Genomic DNA, 19,032 nt, shown 5'->3' on the forward strand with positions numbered 1-19,032 from the left:
ACACTGCTAAATATTTATATAGGCTGCTCTCTGATGTGTATAAGTTACGAAATTAACAACCATTTTCCAGCCACTACAGGGACAACAATAAGGCTGGTATTGTCTAGATGTTGTCCGAGCTGAATGTTATCCTATCCTCTCACTGGCACCAAATCACACAAGAGAAACTGGTGAGATCCAGACAGGAGATGGGAACAGCATGGGAGACTACGTGGGAGCAACAGCACAGAAACAGAAGAACAAGTGAGGGGATCTGACAGAAACATCTCTCCACACTCACTCCAGAAGGTTATTGGTTCAAGCCCCACATCCAGAGACCTGAGGCCATACTCCAGGCTGACATGTGTAGTGCAGTGACGAGGGAGTGCTGCACTGTCAGAGGGACTGGCCTGTGAGCGAAACATGACCATTCTTAGATGGATGTAAAAATCTCTCTTTCAATGAAGAGCATGGGACTCCTCCCCAGTGAGTGTGCCAATAGTTATATTACCAAAACCATGCCACACAAAACAAACCAGCATCGCCTCCAATCCTGACAATAACACAATCAAAGTTTAACCCTGGGAGCTGCAGGGTCTAAGAGATATGTCTGGATGTAAGCTGTCTCTGCATAAAGCTGTTTGCAGTGCAACTCACTCACTTCCACATATTATTCTCAATTAAAGGGAGTAAATTCAATTACTAGTTTCTATTGTCAGATAACATCCTGAAACCTTTATCCTGTTTTCCTCCACAGATACTGCCTGGCCTCACTGAGTATCTCCAGCATTTCCTCTTCCAAGTTTGAATTCCCAGCATCCACAGTATTTTGCTTTTGTGATCTCAGTGAAAGCCTCACCTAAATATTTTACATTTTAGGGACATTTTTAAGTTTGGCTTTAGATTTGTCCTGAAGGCTCCAGGAATTGGAAGATTAATCTTTGGGACAATGTTAGAAGCAAAACAACCCAAGAAGATTATATCCTCTTAACAGCAACTGTTTATTAGATTAGATTAGATTACTTACAGTGTGGAAACAGGCCCTTCGGCCCAACAAGTCCACACCGCCCCGCCGAAGCGTAACCCACCCATACCCCTACATCTACATTTACCCCTTACCTAACACTATGGGCAATTTAGCAAGGCCAATTCACCTGACCTGCACATCTTTGGACTGTGGGAGGAAACCGGAGCACCTGGAGGAAACCCACGCAGACACGGGGAGAACGTGCAAACTCCACACAGTCAGTCGCCTGAGGCGGGAATTGAAACCGGGTCTCTGGCGCTGTGAGGCAGCAGTGCTAACCACCGTGCCACCGTGCCGCCCACTATGCCCACTATGCTGAACACTTTGTTAAAAGTTAAGAGAAAATATTGCTTGACTTTAGAATCAAGTGGTTAAAGGGTCAGATTTCCCAGATGAGCTTTGGGGAACTGATGTTGGAAAGAGGAGAGTGGGACTGCAGGATGATTGGAGGTTCATGTTATGAACCATCCAGAAATCCATTTTATGGGATTAAGCCTTGTCTGGATCCAGGTGGAGAGATGCAGATTCATCTGAAGGTTCCTGAGTTGGGGAATTAGAATTCCTACAATGTGTAAAAAGGCCATTTGGCCAGCATGTACACACTGACCCTCTGAAGAGTAACCCGTTCAGACCCGTTCCCCGACTACTCTACATTTACCCCTGAATAATGCATCTATACTACACATCCCCAAACACAATGGGCAATTTAGCATGGCCAATTCACCTAATCTGCACATTTTTGGTTTGTGGGAAGAAACTGGAGCACCCAGAGGAAACCCACACAGACATGGGGAGAATGTGCAAACTCCACACAAACAGTTGCCCGAGGCTGGAATCGAACCTGGGTCCCTGGTACCATGAGGCAGTAGTGCTAACCACTGAGCCACTGTGCTGCCTTGACATCAGAGAGGATACCTGGGAAGAAGGTCTCCAGCCATCGAAGGGGTGTACACGGTGGCTGTGAGGACACAGCACAGATCACTCCTTCATTAAGGACAATATCCATCATCACATACACAAGCATTCCCAATTTCAGGAATGTCATATTTTCTGGGCAAGAAATTCATTTTCTCCCCATCTGGAGATGGAATCATTGTGACCAGACTCTAACAACAAATCCACTATTGAGCCAGACATGAGGAAGGGTAAAGCCCCAGTGGGGTTGGGGCAGAGATTTGGAAACACTGGTCTCTCGTGAGCAGGTCCCACACACCACATCGTACTCTGTCTATCCCAAATCGTAATGATATGGGAGAAATCTTTCAAATTACACGTGAGTGAATCAATATTATAAAACCATGTGAAATAGGAACAGGCACAGTGGCTCAGTGGTTACCACCACTGCCTCACAGTGCCAAGTTCAATCCCAGCCTCAGGCGACTGTCCGTGTGGAGTTTGCATATTCTCTCCGTGTCTGCGTGGGTTTCCTCCGGATGCTCCGGTTTCCTCCTACAATCCAAATGTGCAGAGTTGGCTGTGCTAAATTGCCCATAGAGTTCAGGGATTTGTAGGTTAGGTGCATTAGTCGGGGTAAATGTAGAGTAGTAGCGGAATGGGTCTGGGTGGGTTACTCTTCGGAGGGTCAGTGTGGGCTTGTTGGGCTGAAGGATCTATTTCCTCAATGTAAGGATTCTAGGAATAGGCCATTTGGACCCTTAAACCTGCTGCACCATTCAATAGGATGGTGGCTAATCCAACATTCCTTAGGTCCACTTTCCTGCATTTTCCCTGTAACCCTCGATTCTCCAGTTGATTATCCTCTCCCCATCACCTCCTGAGGGACTACAGACTGAGATGTAATTTCCCCAGATTAGTTGAGAATGTGCCATCTTCAAATCCAGGCGACATACTCTGCGCGAGGTGGGACATTTTCTGGTGGATATGGAGAAGATGTTTCCAACAGTAGGAGAGACTAGGACCATAGGGCACAGCCTCAGGGTGAAGGGACAACCCTTTAGGACTGAGATGAGGAGGAATTTCTTCAGCCAAAGGGTGGGGAATCATTGCTACAGAGGGCTGTGGAGGCCAAGTCACTGAGTGTGTTTAAGACAGAGATAGATTGGTTCTCCATTAGTAAAGGGATCAAGGGTTATAGGAAGAAGGCAGGAGAATGGGGTAGAGAAACAGATCGGCAGTGATCGAATGGCGGAGCAGACTCGATGGGCCAAATGGCCTAGTTCTATTCCTATATCTTAGGGTCTTATGATTGGTTGGCCAGGATTGGATAACAATCCTGAGTGAGAACTGAACAAGGTGGCAATATGATTTGAGGATTTCCAAATTCCAGGTAAGATTTAGAACACCCAAACTCTGTCAGATACTGAAGGGAATCAGGAATCGCACAATGGTCCCAACAGAAATGGGTTACTCACCAAGGTCCTTTAGACAGCACCTTCCAAACCAACGACCACTTCCATCTAGAAGGACAAGGGCAGCAGATACATGGGAATACTCACCCCCTGCAAGATCCCCTCCAAACCACCCACCATCCCGACTTGGAAATATATCGCCGTTCCTTCAGTGTCGCTTGGTCAGAATCCTGGAATTCCCACCCAAAGGGCATTGTGGGTCAACCCACAGCACATGGACTGCAGTGGGTCAAGAAGGCAGCTCACCCCCATCTTCTCAAGGGGTAACTAGGGACGGGCAATAAATACTGGGCCCAGCCAGTGACACCAAAATCACGTGAATGAACAAGTTATAGATTGGATCCAGGACAAAAACACTATGGTGAATGAAATTCTCTTGATCTTCTTGGAGAAAGTGAGGACTGCAGATGCTGGAGATCAGAGCTGAAAATGTGTTGCTGGAAAAGCGCAGCAGGTCAGGCAGCATCCAAGGAGCAGGAGAATCAACGTTTTGGGCATAAGCCCTTCTTCAGGAATCTGGATACGGTGGTTCCTGAAGAAGGGCTTATGCCCAAAACGTTGATTCTCCTGCTCCTTGGATGCTGCCTGACCTGCTGCGCTTTTCCAGCAACACATTTTTCAGCTCTCCTGATCTTTTTGACATACTTTCAATTTGTGACTTCAAATGTCATTTTGTCAAATTATGAAATTGAATTCAATAAATCTCATGATTTGTGGCTGGAATCAAAATATAACGAGCTGAGGTGGTGCCAGATGCTGATCAACACAAAACAGAACAGCTGGTCACTGAGAAAATTCAGTTAATTTTCATTAATCAGAAAATTCATTAATCAGTTTTAGCCAAACTGACTTCTTTTAACTTCATGAAGGCCTGCATGTATAAAGCGCCCAACACAAATTCATGACGATCCAATTTGTGTCACAGCCAAAATGAAGTGTTTTTTTTAAAAAGTAGTTGCACTTGTAAATAGGAAACATTGCAGCCATTTTTAACACAGCAAGATCCCAAACACAGTGAGGTGATAATGACTGGATTAGCTGTTTCAGTGGAACTGGCTGGGGAATAAACAGGGAACTGAAAATAACTCTCATGCTTGATTTTAAATAGTCAAAAATACACATCCAACAGTGCTGCACTCCCTCAGCACTGACCCCCTGACAGTGCGACACTCCCTCAGCACTGACCCCCTGACAGTGCAGCACTCCCTCAGCACTGACCCTCCGACAGTGCGGCACTCCCTCAGCACTGACCCTCCGACAGTGCTGCACTCCCTCAGCACTGACCCTCCGACAGTGCTGCACTCCCTCAGCACTGACCCTCTGACAGTGCGACACTCCCTCAGCACTGACCCTCCGACAGGGCGGCACTCCCTCAGCACTGACCCTCCGACAGGGCGGCACTCCCTCAGCACTGACCCTCCGACAGTGTGGCAGTCCCTCAGCACTGACCCTCTGACAGCGAGGCACTCCCTCAGCAGTGACTCTCCGACAGTGCGGCACTCCCTCAGCACTGACCCTCCAACAGTGTGGCACTCCCTCAGCACTGACCCTCCGACAGTGCGGCACTCCCTCAGCACTGACCCTCCGACAGCGAGGCACTCCCTCAGCACTGAAACAGTCAGGCTTGTGTTTCTGCAGTGAGACTTGAATCCATGCCTTATGCCTCGGTGTGGAGATTGTGGAAGACATTCCCTGTGACAGCTGGGGCTCACTGCGGGATCACTGTGGTGAGCAAATAATTGCTGAGGTGAGTGGGAAGTGAAACCTTTTCATAGGTACTCAGGCTTGCTGAGAGAGTGGCTTTGACTACATTCCTAAATAAAAAAAAATCTATATCTTGGAGTTATTGTTCATGTGAGCATTGCTGGCTGGGATCAGCATTTAATACCCATCCCTAGCTGAGGAGCCTTGGTGATTGAGCTGTCTGATCAATCTCTCCCTATCCTGCCTTACTTTTTTTTTCATATAGTCTGATAAATTTGAGATATACTTGCTTTCCTAAAAAGGAAAATAAGTCACACATTTAAAATGATGTGAGAGGGTGAACGTTCGCTGGCTTATTTACACATCTCATAGACAACATGTCGCAAACAGTATCCAGTAAATAACCTTCAGTCTACATGGAGAAGTGCCACTTGGAGGAGTCATAGCTCAGGCACTGAAATGGAGTCTCACCCGCGGTTCAGAGGGGACAAAGGGCTTTTAATCGCCCTACACATCCACGCAGAGTAACAGGAGAAGTGACAGTGAGGAACACAGTAGCTGGACACCTTTCGATGTGAGATTCACACGGTGTGGCTGGGACAGTGACCTGAGGTTAAAGTTTGGGTAGTTGGGTCTGGCCATCTTGAATCTGTCATCTCTCAGCAGCTTTGGCACCAAAGGGTTAATTACATTCAGGCCAGCCACTTCTAAGGAGGTCAAGGTGCAGACATCCTGCAATGGGCTTGAATGGAACGGTGCGTCTCTGTCCTGGCTCCATGTCCACCCCCTGCTCCCATTCACCTGTAGTTTCCATAGGCAGCCCTTACAGCTGGGTCAGTGTTCAGTCTGTTCAGTTCACAGGCCGGGCTGTCCGACCAGTTCTGGGAAAGCGGTGGACCTTGATGTGTTTGGAAAGGTGGTCACTGCGAGCAAACCTCTTCTCACAGATGGCACACTGGTACGGCTTGACTCCAGAATGCGATCTCCTGTGTCTGGAGAGTTCATCTGACCTTGAGAACCTGAAATAACATACCAAGCAATTAAGCCGTCATTCACCACTAACATCTCAATAGCCAACCATCTCCACTTGCCATGACCCCGTTTCACCCCAGTCCTCACTCGAAGCTGCAGGGTTCAGTCTCTAAGGTTAAAGGCTCCGATTATGAGGACAAATTGCAAAGATTAGTTTTGTAATCCCTCAACCCAAACAACCTGAGTGAGTGACCTGTCTGAGCTGTTTCAGATGATCAAAGGGGTCCAATGGGTGCAATGGCGAGAGATGAACTCCGAGTTGGTTCAGGCAGTCCACCCAATCTTTTGCGGGGGGGGGGGGGGGGGGGGGGGGGGGTATGCTTGAAAATTCAAGCCATGCTATTCAACTGCAATGTTAGGAAACACAGAACTCACAGAAGCATAAAAATTAAGAACAAGTTTTTTTTTGTTTGTTGGGCCAAGGGATTAAGAAACCTGTGCAGATTAATGGAATATAGAAGCAGAGCAGGGAACTGTGTCAGAATGATGACTGAAGGGCCCTCATTCACTGTCCTTACAGATGAAACTGAGGTGGGGAAGGAGGGAGGGCTGCAGAGACTGACAGGGGCAGTGAGAAATTCAAGAACTGCCACTTGGTTCGCCTACAGCACCACAAACAGAGGGGCTGAATGGCCTCCTGTTACATACTTGGAGTAATGGGATTTAATTTTAACACAGTAAGGACTGAGGGGGTACCCAGATGGGAAGAGTGAAACTGACAGAGAGGACAGCACCAACCATGAGGGGATTGACAATAAATGCCAAAATAAATAACAAATTTTAATCAAAGCATGTTTTCATGAATCTTAAATATTGTAATTTGCCCACAAACGTTCGGTTGCTCTGTACACTGTCTCCAGATGTGATTCCTGTTCCTTTTTACCATCTTTACTTTGGTCATTTCATCTCTCCTGCCTCCATCCAATCACTGAGCTCCTCATTTATTCTGACCTTCTCTCTTGACCTATCCCTGGTCTTGCTTCAGACCCTCATAAACCTTTAATCTGCCCTCAAAAACACAAACATACAAGCTAGGAATTAAATTCTTCCATGAATAAGGTGAACAAACTATACACAGTCCTCCCGATGTGATCTCCCTAGAGCCATGTATAACTAAAATATGACCTTTTTATTTTCATATTCAGTTTGCCTTGTTTCCCTTCCCAGCCCCTCCCCCTCCCTCCGCTCCTCCCAGCCACCAACTGGATTCATTCCTCCCATTGACCAACCAGGTCATATCCTCTACCTGTCTTCACCTATCCCCACCTCACCACCCTGCGCCCCCACCCCCTTTATCTGCAGCTCCCCCTCCCCCCCCCACCCACCCCCAGCCCTGAAGAAGGGTTACACCTGAAACGTTGACTTCTCCACCTCCTGACGCTGCCTGGCTTGCTGTGTTCTTCCAGCCTCCTGCCTGTCTACTTGTGATAAATGTTAACATTCTGTTAGTTTCTGGATGACTTGCTGCACCTGTATACCAACCTTCATGATTCATCGACCAGAAGCCCCAGATCTCCCTGCAGCTCAGTAACCTCTCCCCATTTAGATAATATGCTTCTTTTTAAATTCTTCTTTACTTCTCAATTAACTGCTAGATTCCTCAATTGAAATCACCAAAACGGATTACCAGGGCATCATGATGCTGTTGCGTGTGGGATCATGCTGTGCACAGATTCACTGATGAGTTTTCTACAGCCGAGACCACACTTCCTGTGGCAGTGAATCCCACCCACTCCCCACTCTCTGGGCAAAGACATTTCCCCTCAGCTCAGTCCCAATGGCTCACCAATCTCCTGAGACTGTGCTCCCAGGTTCTGGGCTTCCTGGTCATCAGGAACATCCTTCCTGTATTTGCCTTGTGTGGTCCTTCTAGAATTTTCTGCATTTTTATGATTTATTCCCTCTGTGTATTGACGTTGACACCAATTTCTGTCTCAATCACTGACCCTGGGAGAGACTCCAACAGGCTGGTAAATTTCTGTGGGAGTGTTTCTCTCCCACTCTCTATTCTCAGTCTGGCCCATATGTGACTCCAGGCCCACAGCAAGTTGGTTCCTAATTGCCCTCTGGCGACACCCAGGTCCCATGAATGGATAAATACAAAGGTCAAAGAGGATCAGGCTGTTCTGCTTAGTTTTCTGGCCAATCTTTTAGCCCCAGTCAATACCCACAGGTTATCTGGGGCAGCACGGTGCCTCAGTGGTTAACACTGCTGCCTCACAGCACCAGTTCAATTCCAGTCTTGGGCAACTGTCTGTGTGGGGTTTGTACATTCTCCCCATGTCTGTGTGGGTTCCCTCCAGGTGCACTGGCTTCCTCCCACAGTCCAAAGATGTGCAGGTCAGGTGAATTGGTCATGCTAAGTTACCCATAGGAGCGTTAGTCAAAGGGAAATGGGTCTGGGGTTGGTTACTCTTCAGAGGGTGGGTGTGGACTTGTGGGGCTGAAGGGCCTGTTTCCAGACTGTAGGGAATCTAATCTGCTCCGGGTCATGTTGCTGTTTATGAAGGACTAGATCAGTGTCAATTACTTTATTTATTATGAAATGCTCCGAGGTGTCATGAGGTGGTGAAAGATGTGACAGAAATTCTTATTTATAACAGAATTATCAAACTGACCTCCATCCACACCCAGGCCAAGTGCAGGCAAATGGCTTCTCTCCTGTATGTCTCCTTAAATGAGCTTTCAGATGGCTGCTCTTGGTGTACATCTTGGTGCAACCGGGGAAGGTGCACTTGTGCATTTTCAGAAGTTCTGCTGGGGTCCCTTTTGGAAACTTGTGGCCCAGGAGGAGGGCACCTTGGCCCTGGGAACCTTCCACAGCTCCAGCCATGGGCTTGGCAGCAACAGGGACCGGCGCGATTCTCACGTACTGACGGGAGCAGTTCAGACTGGACGACTGCACAAGCTGAGGCACCAGGGTAAAGGTTTGCCCCTGAATGTTGACAAGGAATTGAGCGACCTTCAGGTCAGTTCGAGGGTGTGGGTGACCCTCACTGCCCTGCTCCTGCTTCACCGGTTGCAGCTGAACAAGGACTGGGATGGCCCCGCCAGGTGTCAATGCCTGTTCAGTATTCCTCACATCTTTCATTTCCGACTTGGCTTGCATAGAGATCACTTTGCCCTGCAGCATGATGGAGGAGCCGGGATCATCGCTTGTCCCCTCGGTCACTTCACTTTTGGGTTCATCCTTTGAATCCACCTCCATGTTCTCCTCAAGGAATTCTTCAATTTCCTCCAGGGTTGGCTGGAATGGCCGCAACGCATCCCTCTCTGCCCCAAAGCTGGGAAATTCCACAGCTTCCTCCTTGATGACGGGATGACCAGCCTTCTGGTCCCAAGCCGGAGTTGGGAAGCTCCTCATGGAAGCCTGGGAAAGCAGGTAATCGATGATGCTGTCTCCACTGTGGCTGCTGGAGGAGCTCCGGGAGCTGGAGTTCAGCACCAAGGAGTCAGGGCTGGAGCAGGAGCAGGAACTGGAGCAGTCACTATCATCCTCAGACACAGGAGATGGTAACATCCGGTAACTGCAGCTCTCCATCATCTTACCGCCATGGTAACCCAGCGGCAGGAAGTGGCTCTTATTGGACAGCAGGTGATCCACCATGGCTGCCTGTAGAGTGATGTAGATCAATGATGGACCAATGAGATCACCCACGATCTGGGCTCACACCCACAGGAAACCAATTGGACCCAGCGCCTAATAAACAAAAGAAGATCTATATTTACATTTCAACTACACAACAGGATCCCACTTGAAACACACAAACCTATTTCACATTGTTTATGTTCACTAAGGGCAGGGATGGCACGGGGTTAGATACGGAGTAAAGCTCCCTCTACACTGTCCTCCCATCAAACACCCCCAAGACAGGGACAGCCGGGGTTAGATACAGCGTAAAGCTCTCTCTACACTGTCCCCCATCAAACACTCCCAGGACAGGGACAGCACGGGGTTAGATACAGAGTAAAGCTCCCTCTACACTGTCCCCATCAAACATTCACAGGACAGGGACAGCACGGGGTTAGATACAGAGTAAAGCTCTCTCTACACTGTCCCCCATCAAACACTCCCAGGACAGGGACAGCATGGGGTTAGATACGGAGTAAAGCTCCCTCTATACTGTCCCCATCAAACATTCCCAAGACACGGACTGCACGGGGTTAGATACAGAGTAAAGCTCCCTCTATACTGTCCCCATCAAACACTCCCAGGACAGGGACAGCACGGGGTTAGATACAGAGTAAAGCTCCCTCTACACTGTCCCCATCAAACACTCCCAGGACAGGGACAGCATGGGGTTAGATACAGAGTAAAGCTCCCTCTACACTGTCCCCATCAAACACTCCCAGGACAGGGACAGCATGGGGTTAGATACAGAGTAAAGCTCCCTCTATACTGTCCCCATCAAACATTCCCAAGACACGGACTGCACGGGGTTAGATACAGAGTAAAGCTCCCTCTACACTGTCCCCATCAAACACTCCCAGGACAGGGACAGCACGGGATTAGATACAGAGTAAAGCTTCCTCTACACTGTCCCCATCAAACATTCACAGGACAGGGACAGCACGGGGTTAGATACAGCGTAAAGCTCTCTCTACACTGTCCCCCATCAAACACTCCCAGGACAGGGACAGCATGGGGTTAGATACAGAGTAAAGCTCCCTCTATACTGTCCCCATCAAACACTCCCAGGACAGGGACAGCACGGGGTTAGATACAGAGTAAAGCTCTCCCTACACTGTCCCCATCAAACACTCCCAGGACAGGGACAGCACGGGGTTAGATACAGAGTAAAGCTCCCTCTACACTGTCCCCATCAAACACTCCCAGGACAGGGACAGCATGGGGTTAGATACAGAGTAAAGCTCCCTCTATACTGTCCCCATCAAACATTCCCAAGACACGGACTGCACGGGGTTAGATACAGAGTAAAGCTCCCTCTACACTGTCCCTATCAAACACTCCCAGGACAGGGACAGCATGGGGTTAGATACAGAGTAAAGCTCCCTCTCTACTGTCCCCATCAAACATTCCCAAGACACGGACTGCACGGGGTTAGATACAGAGTAAAGCTCCCTCTACACTGTCCCCATCAAACACTCCCAGGACAGGGACAGCATGGGGTTAGATACAGAGTAAAGCTCCCTCTCTACTGTCCCCATCAAACATTCCCAAGACACGGACTGCACGGGGTTAGATACAGAGTAAAGCTCCCTCTACACTGTCCCCATCAAACACTCCCAGGACAGGGACAGCACAGTCTCACTATGTGAAGTGCTCTGAGGAATTCACCTATTGCACACGTCCTGCCTCAGTCTGTATCTGATCTGCTCGGTGTCAGCTGACTGCAGCAAGGAGAATGTGAATCATTTGCACAGTGCCATAAAAAGCCCAGTGACAGGGGACGGGACCTGTCCTCACAGCACACCAGAGTCAAAGTCACAAGATGTGAGTCTCAGTGTGATCAGATCCTAACCACACTGTTTGTGTTTGTTCATTGTTCATTCTCTTCCTTGAATATCTCCAAATACTTCAGCAGACCTTCTCACTGTCCACTATACTGTTTTTCTGGCTGAACTGAAGCACTGGATACCTACAGGCTATTCAGCAGTGGAGGGCCTCACAGGTCAAACAGATTTAAGGTGATTGGCAAAGAACTGAAAGCGAGGTGCAGGGAAGCGATCTCATCAGGTTACTGTGTTGTTGGGAAAGGTGGCGGAAACAGAAAGACTCCCAAAAGGGAACTGAATAGCAGGCTGGAAAAAAAGGAAAGCCTTAGAGAGTCCATACAAGGCTTTGATCTGCACATTTGATCTGCATGATGATCATTGTCATTATAGCCAGGCTGTAAAAACAGGGTAGTGCAGGACTCCTGCTCAGAGCTCAATGCTGTAGCTCAGATGGGGTCAAATATTCAATAGTTTAACATGAAGGCTCTTGTGATGAAGAATATTTTGATAATGAAATGGTGGGAGGGGTCAGTGATGGGGGAGAGTGTACACAGGGGGAGAGTGTACACAGGGCTGTGGGAGGGGTCAGTGACAGGGGGAGAGTGTACACAGGGCTGTGGGAGGGGTCAGTGACAGGGGGAGAGTGTACACAGGGCTGTGGGAGGGGTCAGTGACAGGGGGAGAGTGTACACAGGGCTGTGGGATGAGTCAGTGACAGGGGGAGAGCACTGGAGGCAGAATCTGACCCTCCTGCTGAGATTCTCTGCTCCTTCCTCTCAAAGGGTTTGGATTTTGATTCATAAAACCTTGGGTCTTCTCTTTATCCAAGACCTGGTGTTGTTTTTTTCAGTCACCTTGCCAGCCCCATATCTACCGTCAATATGGCAGCCCATGCATGTTGAAATTCCAGCTGGGATCCATTGTCTGCAGTCCTCCTGTTGGCCCAGGTAGTGGCCACTGTGTTCTCTCCCCAGGTGGACTGGGACCAGGCACAGCACACTGTGTAACTTGGGAATTCCTGCTTCTCTTATCCAGTCAGCAGTGAGGATATGACTGACGAGGCCACCTGGAAACTAAAATCCAAATGAGCAGCTGGTGCCTCAAAGCTCCTTCCTGAGACATTTTGAAATTCTGTTGTAATGGAGGGAATGTACACAGCACGCTCCCACAAACAGTCACGGGGTAATGACTCAGGGATCTGCTTTGGCGATGTTGACTGTCCCACAATATCCTGAACTCCCTTCTCCTCTGCAGGATGGTACCCTGGATCTTACACATTGAGCTGGGGCGTGACATTTCATCTGAGGAGCAGATCTTCTGACTGAGTGCAGTACTCCCTCATTGTCACTAGATCGTCAGCACGGTGCTCAGGCCTTGGAGGGGGACTTGATCCAGAACCTTCCAACCCATCGGCACAATATCACTGAGTGGGGTCTGGTTCTGGGGAACATGTCAGTCAGACTGAGCAGCAATCTCAGTAGCTTCATTGTTCACAGTCCTGGTGTGAAATATTTAGAAGTTTTGTTTTCAATGGTCTACCCTAAATTGGTCTATCACGCGTTTGATCTCTTCTTTCCCAAAAGGTTGTACAAGAGAGGAAAACTACTCAGTGGCTGTAAGATATAGGATTAGGCCTTTCAGCCCATCGACTCTGCTCCGTCATTCGATTATGGCCAAATTGTTTCTTAACCCCATTCTCCAGCCTTCTCCCTGTAACCCTTGACCCCCTTGTAGTCAGGAACCTATTGATCTCTGTTTTAAGTACACTCAGTGGCCTGGTTTTCAGGGCCCTCTGTCACAATCAGTGCCTCAGAGTCAAAGAGAAGTTGTTATCCAGTTAATAATGTTGGAATCTGAGAGAGTACTGGGGGGGGGTGGGGGCTGTGGCGGGGAGCGGGACGGTGTGATGCTGTGTCAGGGTCTAACGAATATCAATAAGTTTCTGGCCTCAACTGTCATATGTTTGCACCCTGCCGAGAAGGTTGGACCTTGCACAGCTCTGAAACCTTCCCGTCATTTAAAAACTGTCCATAAACATTATTTAAAAGGTTGTAAAAGTCATAGAATCCAAACCAAGATCATCAACGGTTCCAATGTTAGACTTTAGAGAAATGCATCCTGAGTGACCACGCTCTCACTCTCCCCTTCCTTCTCCCTCTCTACCTGGCTCACTCTGTCTCTCCCTGCTCTCTCTCCCTGACACTCTCCACTTCTCCTCTCCCTTCCTCATCTACCCTTCCCCCCCCCTCTCCTCCTCTCGTGTCCCTCCTCCCTCACACCTCCCACACTCCCCCCTTAGTCTCCCCACCCCCTCACACCTCCAACACTCCCCCCTCACACCCCCACACGCACCCCTCACACCTCCCACACTCCCCCCTCCCCTCACACCCCCACGCTCCCCCCTCATTCACCCCATGCTCCCCCCTCACCCTCCTCACACTGCCCTCACTCCCCACTCCCCCTCACACCCCCCACACTCACCCCACACTCCCCCACACTCCCCCTCACACCCCCACACTCCCCCCTTACTCTCCCCTTTCCCCTCACACCCCCACACACACCCCTCACACCCCCCACACTCCCCCTCCCCCTCACACCCCCACACTCCCCCCTCACACCCCCACACTCCCCCCTCACTCACCCACCCTCCCGCCATACCCCCCACCCTCCCCCTCACACCCCCCACACTCCCCCCTCACTCACCCCACACTCCCCCCTCACAACTCCCACACTCCCCCCTCATTCACCCCACGCTCCCCCCCACACTCCCCTCACTCCCCACTCCCCCCTCACACCCCTCACACTCACCCCACACTCCCCCCACTCACCCCACACTCCCCCCCACTCACCCCCACACTCCCCCATCACTCCCACTCCCCACTCACTCACTCCCTGCTCCCCCTTCACACCCCCCACACTCCCCCTCACTCACTCCACACTCCCCCTCACATCCTCCACATTCCCCCTCACATCCCCCACACTCCCTCCTCACACCCCCTCACACCCCACTCCCCTCACTCCCCACTCCTCCATCACAGCCCCCACACTCACCCCACACTCCTCCCTCACTCACCCTACACTCCCTCTCACCCCCTCCACACTTCCCCCTCAAACCTTCCACACTCCCCCTCACACCCCCCACTGTCACCCCACACTCCCCCCTCACTCACCCCACTCCGCCCACACTCACCCCACACTCCTCCCTCACTCACCCTACACTTCCCCTCACGCACTCCATACTCACCCCTCGCAACTTCCACACTCCCACCTCACACCCCCACTGTCACCCCACAATCCCCCCTCACTCACCCCACTCCCCCCTCACTCACCACATACCCCCACACACCCACCTCAGACCCCACACACTCCCCCTCACACCCCCCACACTCACCCCCTCATTCACCCCACACTCCCCCCTTACTCACCCCACACACCCCCCTCACTCACCCCACAGTCCCACCACACTCACCCCACACTCCCCACTCCCCCCTCACAGCCCCCACACTCACCCCTCACACACCCCCCCACTCACCCCACACTCCCACCTCACACCCCCCACACTCCCCCCTCACACCCCCTCCTCACACTCCCACCCTCCCCCCACACACCCCCCTCACATCCCCCACACTCACCCATCACACACCCCCCTCACACCCCCCACACTCCCCCTCACACCCCCCACACTCACCCCTCACATACCTCCACACTCCCCCCTCACACCCTCCTCACTCCCCACTCCCCTCATTCCCCACTCCCCCCTCACAGCCCCCCACACTCACCCCACACTCCCCGCTCACTCATCCAACACTCCCCCCTCACACCCCCCACACTCCCCCCTCACTCCCCACACTCCCCCCTCACTCCCCTCACACCCCCCACATTCTCTCTCACACTGTGCTTCCCTTCCATCTTTTCTCCCTCTCTCTCCTCTCTCCCCCTCTCCCTTTCCATTTCCCTCCTCGACCTCTCTGTCTCTCTCATTATTCTCACTTTTTTGCTCCCCTACCTTCCCTGTCTCTCTCTCTCTCCCATTCCCATTTTTCTCTCTCTCTCTCTCTTCCCTTCTCTGTCTCTGTCTCTCTCTCTCTCCCATTCCAATCTCTCTCTCCCATTCCGATCTCTCTCTCTCTCTCTCTCTTCCCTTCCCTGTACCTGTCTGTTTCTCTCTCTCTCTCTCTCTGTTCCCCAAACTGGCCCCATATCAGTTTGACCGACAGTAACCCTCCCAACTCCATTTCCCCAGCCAGGACTGTCAGTTGGAGCCAAACTCGGCAAATTCACCGACAGTGCAGGGGTGGGAGGGCGTGAGAAATGAAGAAGACGGGGAAGGAAAGGAATAATTCCAAGGCGCACAAAGTTTCTGAAACACTGAGAGAAAGTGACAGCATTCAGAAAGTGATCTGTCACTGATCAGTGAAACTGTCAAAACAAAACCTCCACTGGGGACCATGGGTCACTTTGCAAAATCAAAGTGAGTTGCATGAAGAGTGGGCTGTGACCTACCTGAAGCAATGTGTCATTGAAGCCGGCTCTAGCTGTAGCTTGTGTGTACAGTGTTAGAGGATTCACTCTGTCCACATGTGACTGCAGACTGAGCTCTCTCATTGCTCAAGAAAACACAAGGCACTACATGGGGGAGGCTCGCCTAATGACTCTACTCTCATTGGTCTGGCATCCTACGTGGGGGCTGGTCCACACAACCTTTCAAAACATTCTTCTTTCATGTTTAGTTTGCAACAGAGAGAAAGAAAGAATAATCACAATATACTGGCTCAGCTGTACACAGCTTGTGACTCATTACTCTCAGGAATTGTGTGCGTTCTCTGCTGACAGCTCCCACTCTCCAAGTTCAGCTCAGAATGAGTGCTTCCCATTCCTTTCTGATGTGATCAGCCATTCACAGCCTCTGCACAAGGAAACCATCAGGGAATGCTGTGTGTGTGTGTGTGTGTGTGTGAGAGAGAGAGAGAGAGAGACTCTATACATGTGTGTGCATCTGTGTGTCTCTATATGTGTCTGTGTGTCTCTATGTGTGTGTGTGTCTTTATACATGTGTGTGCATCTGTGTGTCTCTGTTTGTGAGAGCGTGTGTGTGTGTGTATGTATGTGTGTGTGTCTGTGTGTTTATGTGTGTGTGTATGTATATTTACTCTGCTACTGCTGGATTCCCTCTGACAGTGGCTAGGGGGAAACAGGAAATTATCCGTGAGAAGGTACTTTGGCATTCATTCAATAACAGAAAGAACTGGTAAGGTTCAGTAGGTCTGGCAGCGTCTGTGGGGAGACAGAAACACTTTTGAGCCTAGTGACCCTTCTTTGGTTGTTCATCCACTGTGTGTGTGCCCATCACAGGCATTGCCAGAACTCCAGAATTAACTGACTTGTGTCTATAAGAACTTCGGCTCACCTCAGGGTTCGAACCTATTTTGAAAGTAATTATTGGCAAGGCCAGAATTTATTGCCCATCCCCAATTACTCCTGTCCACAGAAATCCAAATTGATCCAAACAAAAAGAGCTCTGAAGTCGGGTCTCTGGACTTGAAAGATGATGGGAATCTGCCTGAAATGGTGGTCAATGCAGGAACTCTCAAAATATTTAAGATGTTTTTAGATGAGCATTTGAAATGCCAAGAGCATACAAGGCAACTATAAGACCATAAGATATAGGAGCAGATTTAGGCCATTCGGCCCATCGAGTATGCTCCACTATTCCATCATGGCTGATACATTTCTCAACCCCATTCTCCTGCCTTCTCCCTGTCACCCTCAATCCTGTTACTAATCAGGAACTGATCTATCTGTGTCTTAATGACACTCAGTGACTTGGCCTCCAATGTGTTCCACAGATTCCCCGCCCTCTGGCTGGAGAAATTCCTCCTCATGTACAGGCCAAATACTGGAAAATGGGGTTAGAATTGATGGATATTTGATGACCAGTGAAGACACAATGGGCCGACAGCTCTGTTTGTTGAAAAAATGCGAAGACTTTAATCTTGGATTCTGTGGTAAGTAATGCCACAGAGTAATGTCTGAGTTGCGGCCGGCTGGAAGGTGTGAGATTGGGAACAGGCTACAGTTTCCTCATTGTATCTGAGCTTCCAGTTAGGAAATGGAGTGGGATTGGTATCAGTACATCTGATAGGCTGAGACTGACACTGGTCAGGAGAGTGTGAAGGATCAGATTTTACTTGATCTTCATTCCAAAACTAATCATTCCCAACAAATCCCTTCTGTCCCTCTGATTGGTAACTCCTAATCTGTGGCAATTGCAAGACTTTCACAACATAAACATTTGATTATTTAAAATGTTATTAGGAATGAATCTGATATTGATCCTTTCAAACAAGTGTGTATTTAATGATCTTGTACTCTCTGTCACTCACACCCATTCTCTCCTGAGATATCCTCCCAGCTGTCACTGATCCCTCCCACCTGTATTGGACATATTCCCCTGCACTCTGATTTTTCTGTAACATCTTCATCCCCAGTATTTCAAGACATCAAACACAAAGTGCTGGAGAAATTCAGCAGGTCTGACAGTGCCTGTGAAGAGAGTAACAGAGTTAATGTTTTTGACCCTTCTTTGAAACATGAGTTTTTCTGACCTTACAGCCAGGGACCTGGGTTCGATTCCAGCCTCGGTCTGTGTGGAGTTTGCACATTCTCCCCGTGTCTGCGTGGGTTTCCTCCGGGTGCTCTGGTTTCCTCCCACAGTCCAAAGGTGTGCAGGTCAGGGTGGATTTACCATATTTGATTGCTCCAGGGATGTGTAGGCTGGATAGGATTGGTAAATGTGGGGTGACAGAGATAGGGTAGGGGTCTGCATGGGATGCTCTTTGGAGAGTCAGTGCAGACTCAATGGGCCAAATGGCCTCTTTCGGCACTGCAGGGATTCTATGACTTCTTGTTCTCTGCATTAAAAGTGGGGACAATTCTTTCCCTTCTGAAGATTAGAACAGAGTCCATTCAACTCTGGACCCCACCAGTCAGGAAGGAGAGATTGGCTTTAGAAAGGGAGCCAGGCTGATTTATCAGAATAATCCCAGGGCTGAGAGACTTAATTTACAAAGACAGATTACACAGTTTGGCCTGTATCCTCTTGAGTATCAAAGATTAATGGCTGAACTGATCAACAAGTTCAGAGAGAGATTAACGCAGTCAGTAATGTTGATTGAAAGAAATTAATTCTTCTCAAGTAGGGGAACAGAAGTTTCAGGGGTGAGGGGTTGCTGTCATGCTGAATCAGTTAGTTCATGTGTTTGCTGGCAGTGTTTGAAGGGTAAGGGTTCAAGACCCACAGCAGATTCTTGAGTACAACTTCCCGACTGAAAGCAGTATAGATGGCATTCTGCATTCTTGGAGGTTCGGTCAGACGAGAAATTAAACTGAGGAACTGCCTGTTTTCTCTTTCTCTCTCTCTCTCTCTCTCTCTCTGAGGGGGATATAAAGGAGTTTTCTGTAAAA

At 49.5% G+C, this 19,032-nt stretch overlaps 1 protein-coding gene across 2 annotated transcripts; it reads right to left on the minus strand.

The window, feature by feature from the left end:
• Positions 1-3,961: 3,961 nt before the first annotated feature.
• On the minus strand, positions 3,962-16,186 carry klf15 (Kruppel like factor 15). Of its 2 annotated transcripts, none has more exons than XM_072581755.1 (3): positions 16,072-16,186; positions 8,730-9,811; positions 3,962-6,098 (listed from the first exon to the last, which is right to left on the minus strand). In XM_072581755.1, exons 2-3 carry the CDS (start codon positions 9,716-9,718, stop codon positions 5,930-5,932), a joined length of 1,158 nt encoding a protein of 385 aa, XP_072437856.1. In that variant the 5' UTR covers positions 9,719-9,811; positions 16,072-16,186; the 3' UTR covers positions 3,962-5,929. The 2 variants fall into 2 exon arrangements, with proteins under 2 accessions (XP_072437856.1, XP_072437857.1); XM_072581756.1 differs by lacking the exon at positions 16,072-16,186 and adding an exon at positions 11,411-11,467.
• Between the last annotated feature and the right edge of the window lie 2,846 nt (positions 16,187-19,032).

The sequence above is a fragment of the Chiloscyllium punctatum genome, chromosome 12 (assembly GCF_047496795.1).
Source record: "Chiloscyllium punctatum isolate Juve2018m chromosome 12, sChiPun1.3, whole genome shotgun sequence".
NCBI classification, from domain to species: Eukaryota; Metazoa; Chordata; class Chondrichthyes; order Orectolobiformes; family Hemiscylliidae; genus Chiloscyllium; species Chiloscyllium punctatum.

What these genes read in the sequence shown, in the direction of transcription:
- klf15 (XM_072581755.1), bottom strand. Translation starts at nt 9,718, where the DNA reads ATGGTGGATCACCTGCTGTCCAATAAGAGCCACTTCCTGCCGCTGGGT. An exon ending in TGGCCTGGGTGTGGATGGAG is followed by an intron (nt 6,099 to 8,729) that starts GTCAGTTTGATA and finishes ATGTTATTTCAG; the next exon opens with GTTCTCAAGGTCAGATGAAC.